General features: G+C 36.4%; 1 protein-coding gene across 1 annotated transcript; it reads left to right on the top strand.

Annotated features, from left to right (window-relative positions):
- Nucleotides 1-3,919: 3,919 nt before the first annotated feature.
- LOC116263358 (zinc transporter 8-like) lies at nt 3,920-7,071 on the top strand. Its single transcript, XM_031643065.2, has 3 exons — nt 3,920-4,611; nt 5,851-6,000; nt 6,625-7,071. Exons 1-3 carry the CDS (start codon nt 3,988-3,990, stop codon nt 6,928-6,930), a joined length of 1,080 nt encoding a protein of 359 aa, XP_031498925.1. The 5' UTR covers nt 3,920-3,987; the 3' UTR covers nt 6,931-7,071.
- Nucleotides 7,072-11,365: the final 4,294 nt, after the last annotated feature.

Here is an 11,365-nt window from a genome sequence, read left to right as displayed (position 1 = left end):
CAATTTTTTCGGATTGGATCGATTGGATATCCAATTCAATCGGATATGTTGACATCCCTACATGAACCTGCCCCATTTTTGAAACAAATTCATCGGACACTTTTGTAGTGTATCTAATGTCTAACAACCACTTGAAAGGTGTTTGACATCATAAATAAATTGTTACTATCTAATAAAATTGTTTCAAAATTTGAGGTAAATTCATAAAACCATATAATATAGTGTTTGACAGATCTACCTCAAGTTTTACGGTAAAATCACTACAGAGTTACAGTCTATTATGAATGGAGTCGTTTAGCTATATTCTAACAAATTCAGGAAATTGTTTGTTGTAGTGTTTTGTGTACCAGCTTAATCTTTTGGTATAGATTCGTAGGACAGTCAAACAGTCCTTTAATAGTAGATTGATAGAAATTTAAAAGAACCCAGGATAAAAAAAAATCAACAAAAAAACTTTTTGAAACAGACAAAAATTCTCGGGACGTGGTGGGTTGTGAAGCACTTTATTTATTTATTTATTTATTTTCATGAAACTGTTCATTTTTTTTCTTATTATTTGTAAGAGAACTCCTTTTATGTAAAAATTGCAAAAGTAGAATATGAGCTTACTTTTGGAATGTTCTTTCAAAGAGCGGTTAATTGCATCCCCAATTTGATCGGGTCTCAGGATTGGATTCCGAATATTTGGTTTGTTTATAATATTCGACCATTTGGTGGATTACTTAAAATTTACTTTAACAAAAGAAAAGGCGAATATCACATTTTCATAGCTCATTTCTTATGCAATCTTTTTGCTTCCTTCTTTTCCACTCTAATTTCTCTAGGGATGTCAATAATTTTGATTTGGGTCTTGGTTGAAAAACATAAAAACGAAAAAAGATTCATATTCGATTAAAAAAGTTAAATTGAGATTCAAAATTGGCATCCGATCGAATTTATATCCATACATATCCTACATTTAATGTACATAAAGTGAATTCTAAACATATTATAATGTGCAGTTCAGATATATTTTAAAAGTCAGATTTATACTCAATATGAAGGTTCCCCTTATTCATAGCGTTTTCGCGGGATACTAGTCAATGATAAAGTTGCATATCCACCATTTGTAATTTAAACAAACAGGTTTCAAATCGACGACCAGACTTTTGTTTACTTCGAACTTATATATAAAAAATTCAATAAAAAAAAATGTTGCATTGACTTTTTTTTTTTTTTTTTCTGGTGGGCTCAAATGTCACACTAAGTGAATAAGGTCCTAACGAATTAAATTTCTTTTTACCCGACAACTGGCAGACCGGATGGGCCAAGAATGCCATGCGGCCAGAATCAATTTTTTGCATTATGGACAGAGGACAACTGGTATTCGAAAATTGGATGCGGAAACTTTTATGTTCAAGATAGTTTCGATTAACTTGAAATACAATCCGCGTCTTTCATTGAGTTGAGATATACAAGATCATATCTTAATTTGGACTAAAATGCATGCCTTTGTAAGTTCAATTATAATCCGGAATTGTGACCAAACTTAATTATAAGAATCATTCTGAATCAACTATTATATATATATATATATAAACTAGTTGATTCAGTATAATATATACATATATAGATTTTAACTTTTTAAACTCACCCAGCTATCAAACCAACACTCTGATTATGGTGAAGAGAAAAAAAGATGAGGAGTGTTTTTGACATTTAAATTAATTTGTACTTTTTACTTTCTACCATCCATTGTTTTATATAGATAATGTTGACTAGATGGTTGACTCCATAATAATATATGTATATATATATATATAATTTGTGCATCCCAATTATTATTTTCTTGTCAAAATGGTAAAAACGTGATTTAGCAATAAGATATAATATTAGCTACGAAAATAACAATCGACCTGTTGGAGAAAAGTCAAGCTTTCACGAAATCAATCAAAAGAAACCGTAAGAAACTCTTTCTCTTTTAAAGATAACAAGCGAAAGGTAGAGAGTTTAAGAATCGAAATCTGCTGTTCGGGATGCTGCCCAAAAGGGTTTCCGGCGGGGAAGAAGAATCCGTCCGTCCGGCGGTTCGAGCAGTTGCCGGAGCATCGGCCGCCAAGGGAAGCGGAAACGATTCCCCTTTATGTGAATGAGGACAAAGGAAAGCGCGTGGTTTTTTTTGTTTGGCGGAACTCATTGGCGAAGTCAAACGAGAAGGGGACAACACGCAGTGAGCTCAATTCCAAGCCGCACGTTGCCTTCTGTTTGGCTGTGGCAGGTTTTTCTCGCCTTCTGTTTGGGTGTGGATCCTAAGTTTTCCACGGACAAAATGCATGGCCCGCTGTGATTCCTCACTCGACACGCAGCAAATGAAGAAGAGGGCGAGTCCTTTCTGTTGTTGGAGACCAGAAGCGTCCGAATCCAACGCTTGGTGGTGTGCTCCTTCATTCATGCTAGATGGAGGGGAGAATTTCTTGATGAGGTCGTGTTTGTTGCAAAATGGGCATTGCTTTGCTCTATTTCCCACCACAAGAAGGGAAGGAAATTTCCAAACATGAATTTAGTTTCTAAATGCGTGTTTGAATGATGCCAAAATTAAGTTTTATTAAAACATGATTTTGATAAAACCTGGTTTTCGTAAAGCACCAGAGATCTCAAGATCGCAGGGGCAATACTTGATTTTTGCTTTTAAACTAAGCCCTTGTTTCCCTTGCCATCCAAAATCCAAACCAGGTTTCAAGAAACGGGATTTTAACTAGGTTTTTGCAAAACATGATCTCCTTTGGGAACATTCCACCTAACGATAGCAAACATTAACTTTTATATGAATAACTAATACCACTTTGCTTTAGAGCCTTCTTAATCCTAAGTTTCATAGTTCCAAATAACGTTTTTGAGTTTTAAAGGGTGAGGTTTTTTTCAAATATAATATAGCAAGCTTGTAAAAAATACAATAAATTTTGAAAAATTAAAAAAAAAAACTAAAGATAAAAAAAAAAAAATAAGTGAGAAGCTATTAACACAAACATCAAAACATAAGCATATTTGCAACAAATAAAAATTAAAAAATTGTTTGGCATTAAAAAAGTAAAAAAAAAAGAATAAGAAAACTCGTTCTTTTCGTTTTTAACGTCTTTAAAAAAAGACACTTTGTTTAAGTTTTAAATAGTCATTTAATTTATCACGCTCTTTTATGTGTTTTTTTTCTAGAAAAAAACATGTTTTCCGTGACTATGATCTGTAACATATAATCTCCTCCTTTGTGGAAATTAACATATTTTTAGTAAACAAATCTCTGTTTAATTTCTCTAAAAAGTAAGTTTTCTTATAATTTTAAAATATTAAATGCAATTAAAGTCATTTGCAGAAATATTCAGTGCCGCTCACACGGCGCGGTGGCTGGTGACACTTGTCGTGGGAAACGAAGAAGAAGAAAGGGGCGATGAGGGCGAATTGCGCGATATCGTCGCAAAAAATGTCGCCATCTTCCTAAATTGACTTTCACGCAAGTTAAAACGGAAAAGGAAAGACGATTATCATCTTCACTTGTGCCGACATTTTCTGCAACAACCACTCCTTACACCTCACTCTTTATAAATCTGCAACTAATTTCTTTCACTTCTGAATTCTCGTTTTTTTCTTAAGATTCCAAAGATTTCCCTTCTTTTTTTTTTAAAGCTTATTTACGAGAAATCACCCGTAAAACAGTCATGATCTTATGTTTTTAAAGTTCTGATTAATTGGTTTATTTTAGAGTTCGGATTAGATCTATAATACATCTTGTAATTTAAGTAATGAGGTGAGATACAACCAAACTTATAACTTGAATTCCTACACAATTTTTTGCAAATTTCATTAAACGGATTAAGTCGTGAAAAGAAGTCAAGGTCGTCGTCCGTTTCCCTTTTGGACGAAGGATAAATAAAGAAGATGTCGACATTCTCTGCAGCAGCCACACGATTAATTTGCTCCGCATCCTTCCTCCGTCTTCCACGCAAAGCTCTAGCTATGAAGAAGCCCAGCTCCCTCCTCCTCTGCTCCTTCTTCCTCTTCCTCGTCCTCCTCCCTCTCTCCGTCCTCGCGGACGGCGGCGGCGGAGACTCGTGCGCCTCCGCCGACGAGTGCCGGAACAAGGACAAAGCCCTGAGGCTCAAGATCGCGGCGCTGGTGTCCATCCTTGTGTGCAGCACCATCGGGGTGCTGCTCCCGCTCGCCGGCAAGTTCGTCCCCGCGTTACGCCCCGAGCAGGACGGCTTCTTCGCCGTGAAGGCGTTCGCGGCCGGCGTCATTCTCGCCACCGGCTTCATCCACGTCCTTCCCGACGCCTTCGAGAACCTCACCTCGTCGTGCCTGAGCGAGCACCCATGGCAGGAGTTCCCCTTCGCGGGCTTCATCGCCATGGCGTCCGCATTGGGGACGCTCATGGTGGACGCCTTCGCCACGGGGTACTACAACAAGTTGGAGCTGAGCAAGGCGGCGCCGGTGGCGGAGGGCGACGAGGAGGCTCGGCGCTCCAGCGCGCTCCAGATGCACGTCCACACCCACGCGACCCACGGCCACGCCCATGGCCCCGGCGCCCTCCCGGCTCTTGCCAGTTCCGGCGATCTCATCCGCCACCGAGTCATCTCGCAGGTATCGATACGTCGTCCCGTGTTGGTTATTCTTTTATGATTTTCTGAACAGGATAATAATCTTTTCTGGAAAAATGGAATACTTGCTATAAAATGACGACCAACGAACCAAGAACGGGTCTCGATTGGCCGATTTTAATCGAATCAAGCGGTAAGACGATTCGATTCGGTGGCTTGATTAAGCCATTTTCTGGCCCTAAAAAAGAAATCGTTTAAGATTTTTTATTCATAATTATTTTTTTCAAAAAATAAATTCGGTGACCGGTTCGTAGCCGAATCACTGAATCAGCACTTTCGCCGATTTCGGTTCTAAAAACCAATTTTTAGAGGCAACTCTAAAATCTTCATCACGTTGAAGATGGTTTCAACACTGCTGATGTTATTTGTCTATTACTTTCTTTCTTTTTGCTTTGGTGAATTAATTTTCGAGTTTTTTTTTTGTATTATTTACTTAAATAATAATGACAATTTTGTATTTATCTCCTTTTTAGTTGGTTTTTTAATTGGTTTTTAAAAGGAAGCGTTTGACAAGAGGAACACAGGGGCAGTCTTCTTTCTAATTAGCATAAGATGCTCTGTGCCCATCTGTTTTATTCATCTACTTTTCCCTTTCAATGATCTCCCCACGTACTAAATCAGTAGTTCATGGCAACCTAGTGTTTGTGAACCACAAACAGGTGAATTTAACAGGCTTTTCTAAGTGGTTCTGTTCTAAAATTTGATGCTGGAAGAAAGCCTTCGGACCATCTAACTTGCAGAAGCAATTTGATGCCACAAAACTCCACTCTTCATGCAACAAAGTGCGCCAAACACTGAGGTGCCAATCAGATTCCCCGTTAAAAGAAACTTGCGCTGTCCAACATGTGGCGTCCCGTATTAGCTAGTGGACTCAAACGCAACTAAGATGCACACATAAATAAACATGTTGACGACCAATACTTAAATGATCCGAAAAGCTGATGGAATCCCCAGATTGTATGGTCCAAAAGTCTAAAGTGCTTAGCTCAAAGATCAAAAGCAAGAGGTGCCCCTAGCCATGGCCTTGGGCTTCACCAACTCATTTTAAAATGGTGGAAAACGTCATGTTTTCTGAGCCGCATGGCATCCGAGGGGGTTGGTGCAATGGACGGGACAAAGCCTGCATCCGGCGAGTTTCCGTTTAATCTTAATTTTCTTTAGATATTGATCGTAATCGTTGAGCTTGATCAGAGTTTTTGAATTGAACCCGTGCTGGGTGCAGGTGTTGGAGTTGGGAATTGTGGTTCACTCTGTGATCATCGGCATCTCCTTGGGCGCATCGGAGAGCCCATGCACCATCAAGCCTCTGGTCGCTGCCCTCAGCTTCCATCAGTTCTTTGAGGGCATGGGTCTCGGAGGCTGCATCGTTCAGGTATCCCATCCCTAAACCTTTCACTTCTATGTTCCTTTAAAATGTTTACAATGGATTTGAAGTCAGATCCAGGTCTGCCCACTTAATTTGTGGTTTCTAGTTCCAGATTGGTACAATCTAAATCCAAACCTAGTTACTTGAAAACACTGGATTTGAAGTTATCCAGTTTTAACTGATCCAATATATCTTAATCCAAACCGCACCTGGAGTAGTAGGGACGTCAATGTATTCGATTTGGATCGGACATCCAATCGAAGCGTTTTTTGAAAAAACTGTGTCGGATTAAGAAATTGCATCGGCTTTGGATTTGGACATACGTATGAAATTGGATCTTGTTTTGGTTCCCAATGAGGTCAAAGACTCAAAATGCATAGGAAATTGGGGTCCAAGTTTGATCTGGTACATTTAAAACAATCACACAAATCCGAATCCAGATCCAACCCGTTTCCACCCTCTTGACATCCCTGTTCATCAGGTCCAGATTTCTCATCAGCAAGAACAGTACCAGGGAGCAGAAGGAGTGCATTCCACATTCTAGGAAAAAAAAAAGAAGCTCATATTCATTTTTTACAGGCTAGGAGTGCTTTGAGAAGCGCTACTGACATGTGCTTTTGTTGTTGGCAGGCCAAGTTCAAGAGCAAAGCCACAGCCATAATGGCTCTCTTCTTCTCACTCACAACTCCAGTGGGGATAGCCATTGGGATTGGGATATCATCCACCTACAACGAGAACAGCCCGACTGCTTTGATAGTGGAGGGAGTGTTCAACTCTGCATCCTCAGGCATCCTCATATACATGGCGCTTGTGGACCTTCTTGCTGCTGATTTCATGGCCCCCAAGATGCTGAACAGTGGGAAGCTTCAACTTTTGGCTAATGTCTCACTCCTTCTTGGAGCAGGACTCATGTCCCTCTTAGCAAAGTGGGCTTGAGATATGTCAGTTAGAGAGGAGGAGTTTTTTTAATACAAAAATGTAGTAAGAACTGTGATAAGGGAATCTTAGTATACCTTCTTGCTGTTGATTTCATGGCCCCAACCGTGCAGGATAATCAGAAACTTCAAATTTTGGCAAGTTTTCTCTCTTTCTTGGAGCAGGGTGCATGCCCTCTTAGCAAAATGGGCATGATATATGTGTGTGTGGTTGTGTGAGTGTGTGTGCATGTGTGTGTGTGTGTGTGTGTGTTAGAGAGAGAGAGAGAGGGAGAGAGAGAGTTTTTTAAAAGGTACTCTTTCCTTGGATGAAGAAATAGATTTTTGCCTTCTAGCCAAGTATTTTTCAATTTTTATGTATAAAAAAAAAGTAACGTTCTCTGTTAATAGGTGTCTCTATTTATTCAAGAATTTTCTGTCATGAGTGGGGATTTGCTGTTTGCCTAAATCTTAATTAAAAAATTGGATCGAATTGAAATTTAAGAAATGACATCCAATCAAATTCGGATCCGGATATACATAAATATCCGATCATATTTTAATATAGATTCTGATCATATTCATCTTTAAACAAATGTCCTACATCCAATGCTCTTACATTTTGAAAATCGGTCAAATTCAGTTCAAATTTCATATTCAGATTCAATATGAATGTAAAAAATCAAATTCCAATTGCGAAATCACATTTGGATTCGGATTCGCATTAGACTTTTCTTTGTTTTTATTCGGATCTGAAATTGAATCCAAATATTTGAATATCTAAAAATTCAAAAAGTAACGTTCTCTAAGTAAATTGACATTGTTAACAGCTTTGATCAAATATTTGGATATCCAAATATTTGGATATCCAAAATATCCAAAAAGTAACGTTCTCTAAGTAAATTGACATTGTTGGAACAGCTTTTATTTAAGTATATCCAAAATATCTGGATATTTGAATATCCAAATATTTGGATATTCAAATATCCAAAAAGTAAATTGACATTGTTGGAGCAGCTTTGATTTTGTTGTCAGCTCACAGCTAGCTGATCAATGAGCCAACATCTTGCAATGATATGAAATATACGAAATCAGATCTCTTTTGGACCTCAACCGCATGCCTTTATAAGTTAAATCGTACTTGGAACGGTCTCAAAACCCGACTAAAATAATACCATCTTTGTAATAAGCATTTGCTGATGGATAAACCGTTATATGTAAATGTAATATGACATATTAATTATATGTGCAATGGATAACGTAATTCGTGCATTTCAATTTTTTTTTTGGTAAAGGGACAAACCGTATCGGTTAGCTTTTGAAAGTTTTTGGGAACCGTGACCCTTTTGCCAGTTTTACCTTTCTAGAAATTTTCTCAATCGGAAAATTTGTTCAGAGAATTTGATAGCCTAGGATCAAATATATGATGTGATTCACTACCATCAGGAATATCAAATCCACATATTTAAGTAGGGAGATCAATCTTTGCTCATAACCGTTTGGATACTCATATGTTCAGATTCGAATGCAAATAGAGAGAAAGTCCTATCCAAATCTGTTTTTTATAATCATATCTGAATCCGAATCCGAATGTTGAACCAAATCAAGCCAATTTTGAAAACATAAGAGCCTTTGGAACATAAGATACTTATTAAAAACTAAATCTGATTCAAATATGAATCTGAATCTGATCAAATATTTATATATATCCAAATTTGGATCCGATTGGATGTCATTTCTAATTTTAATCGAATTCAATATCTTAATTGAATATATATATATATTTTTCATATCTGATTGTTCAGAATCGTTCGTTTTACTGGATATCCAATTCAAATCAGATATGTTGACGATTAGACCCACTCTCACGTGACCTCAAATGTGCGATTTTGGCAACAAACCGAGGGTCTCAAATCCTTTTTCATAGAAAAATCTGAACTGGATCCCACATAAAAGGGATCTTAGATTAGCCACGCATATGCATATGACCCGAGACTATCAAACAAGTCCCATCTTTTGCCTATGACTTAGAAAACGTGGACTAACTTTTGTAGTCTTCCGAATAAGGGCCACAGTTTTTTCATAAAATGCTTTAAAGAAAAGCAACGAAATGATCTTCCATTACTCTGGGAAACAAAAAAAAAAATGATACTTAGAGAAATGGCAAAAAATACAATTTAATGATAAAATAAAATATTAGAAAAAAATTGCAGTTAACTTTTCCTTTCCTCAGGCCATGTTTATTATTAATAGGAATCATAACAAGTCGTTTCTTTCTTTACCATTATAAGAAAAAAAGGACATTTGAAAATAGAAATTTCCTTTTCAGATCGGCCCAGAGAAGGATCATTTATGACATACTTTGCTTTGATTTCTCATGAAAGGGTCAATAAAAGTTTTACCAATGTTTTCACTATTTTTTTTATTAATAAAGGGTCTTTTTTTTTTCTTGTGATGCAAATTTGAATTGGTTTTTGGCCCTCAACTGCCAAGAATGCCATTTGGGAAAAAAAAAATAAATTACATTAATTATAGCCAGGAAAATTGGTCTCATAAAATTGGACACGGAAATGTTTTGGGTTGAGGACGGTTTGACTAACTGGAAATTATAATACACATCCTTGCAGTGGGATGAGATATACAAAATCAGATGTCATTAGGACTAAGTTGACGCGTAATGTGTTTGTTGATAAGTTAAATCATATCCGGAATTGGGTCAAGGCTTGAAGATGATAACACTCTTCATGTGAGAAGTATGTATCTGAGCATTTGATAATTGAATAAGAAAAAAGGTCATCGAAAAAGGAGTCGTGGCTGGCAAGCTTGCCCGGCCGTCCGGTAAAGCGGGGGGAAGGAGGTCACTACTCACTGGCGTGAGAGAAGCATATATATATATATATATATATATATATATATATATATATATAGAGAGAGAGAGAGAGAGAGAGGGCATCGGGCTAGACCGAACCGGCCCAAAGCTCAACAAAATCTGGCTCGGGTTGGCCCGAAGCTTTTGACGGCAGCCCACGCCGAGCCAAATCATCATTTTCTTACTTATATTGGACACTCGGTTCGATCTCTACTTGAAACTCTTGACATTTCATTTTTTGATAACTCAAAACGATGGATAAGTGTTTTTAAGAGAACTATCAATGACACATGAAAAGTTTTTCAATGAGCCATTGGCAATGCACCAAAAGTTTATATGTCGGCATAGGTCAATGTATATATATATAGAGAGAGAACAAAACAAAATAGAAAATGTAGAAAAATGATTTTTACATACATATACTAGGCTGGGTCGAGCCCCCAGTACCCAACTCGGGCCAGTTCGGTCCGATAAGTTTTTTTGTATAGGGTCAACTTAAATGTCAAATAGCCAGCCTAAGCTTGGTCCAACATGGGTGGTACCCAGTTGCCCACCCTTAAATAAAAGGGTGGAAAATTGGTAAATACCAAACTATTTTGGTAAGGAATAAAAATTAGAACTAAAATTAAACCTCTTATATTTGTATTGAAAGGTGTTTTAAATAAAATGTAAGCCTCCTAATATGTTTATAGACATTAATTTAATTCAAATTATGTTTTTAGTAAAAGTTTTTTTTGTATAAAAACATTGATCTTTCTACTATCAACATTTTGATATATATTATAAGTGATGTTAAAATTTTCAATTATTAAAAAAACATTATTAAAGTAAAAAAGGGCTAACTAAATGTATGCTAGTCACTAAATCAATCTTAATATCATATCTTTAAGGTTAAATTGCAAAATGAATACTTTAATTCTCATTGGTCTGGTCTGGTTAACTTTTGTCTCTTGCCCATGTATTTACTAACTTTCCTCTCTCTCTCTCTCTCTCTCTCTCTCTCTCTATATATATATATATATATATATATATATATATATATATATATATAGAGAGAGAGAGAGAGAGAGAGAGAATGATAGAGAGAGAATGATAAATACAAGACCACTTATTTAAGAAATAAAAACTAGAAACCTGACCTCTTAAATGTGTGTAAAGAAGTATTCTAAACAAAATATGAACTTTTTAATGTGTTTATAAACACTAATTTAATATAAATCATGTCTAAGTTAAGTTGTTTTTGTAAAAAAACATTGTCCCTTTTTACTGTCAAAATTTTAAGAGACGTTAATTTTTCAATTGTTAAAAAAATGACTAACTTAATATAATTTTCTCACCAAAACATTCTTAAGACCATATGTCAGATTCCAAAAAACAAAAAAAATTAACAACTGATTTTAGTGAGTCTGGTTTTTGTAAAAAGACTGGCATTTTAAGTTTTGGAAGTTTTAGTAACCATGAATGACCCTTTCAATACAGGAATAATGTAGATATAACAACTTACAAATTTTTGCCTTTCTAAAACTTCTCTGAAACGAAAGTGGGGAAATATCTTTTCCAAGTCTGCCTATGGCTTTTAAATTAGAAA

The sequence above is a fragment of the Nymphaea colorata genome, chromosome 10 (assembly GCF_008831285.2).
Source record: "Nymphaea colorata isolate Beijing-Zhang1983 chromosome 10, ASM883128v2, whole genome shotgun sequence".
Classification (NCBI taxonomy): domain Eukaryota; kingdom Viridiplantae; phylum Streptophyta; class Magnoliopsida; order Nymphaeales; family Nymphaeaceae; genus Nymphaea; species Nymphaea colorata.
The sequence above is the reverse complement of the archived record's forward strand: the minus strand, read 5'-3'. Positions and strand labels throughout refer to the sequence as shown.

Bases quoted from the DNA above. Each gene is read 5' to 3' on its own strand.
- LOC116263358 (XM_031643065.2), top strand. From the start codon at position 3,988: ATGAAGAAGCCCAGCTCCCTCCTCCTCTGCTCCTTCTTCCTCTTCCTC. The intron at 4,612-5,850 runs GTATCGATACGT...TGCTGGGTGCAG, and splicing joins GCCACCGAGTCATCTCGCAG to GTGTTGGAGTTGGGAATTGT. The intron at 6,001-6,624 runs GTATCCCATCCC...TGTTGTTGGCAG, and splicing joins TCGGAGGCTGCATCGTTCAG to GCCAAGTTCAAGAGCAAAGC.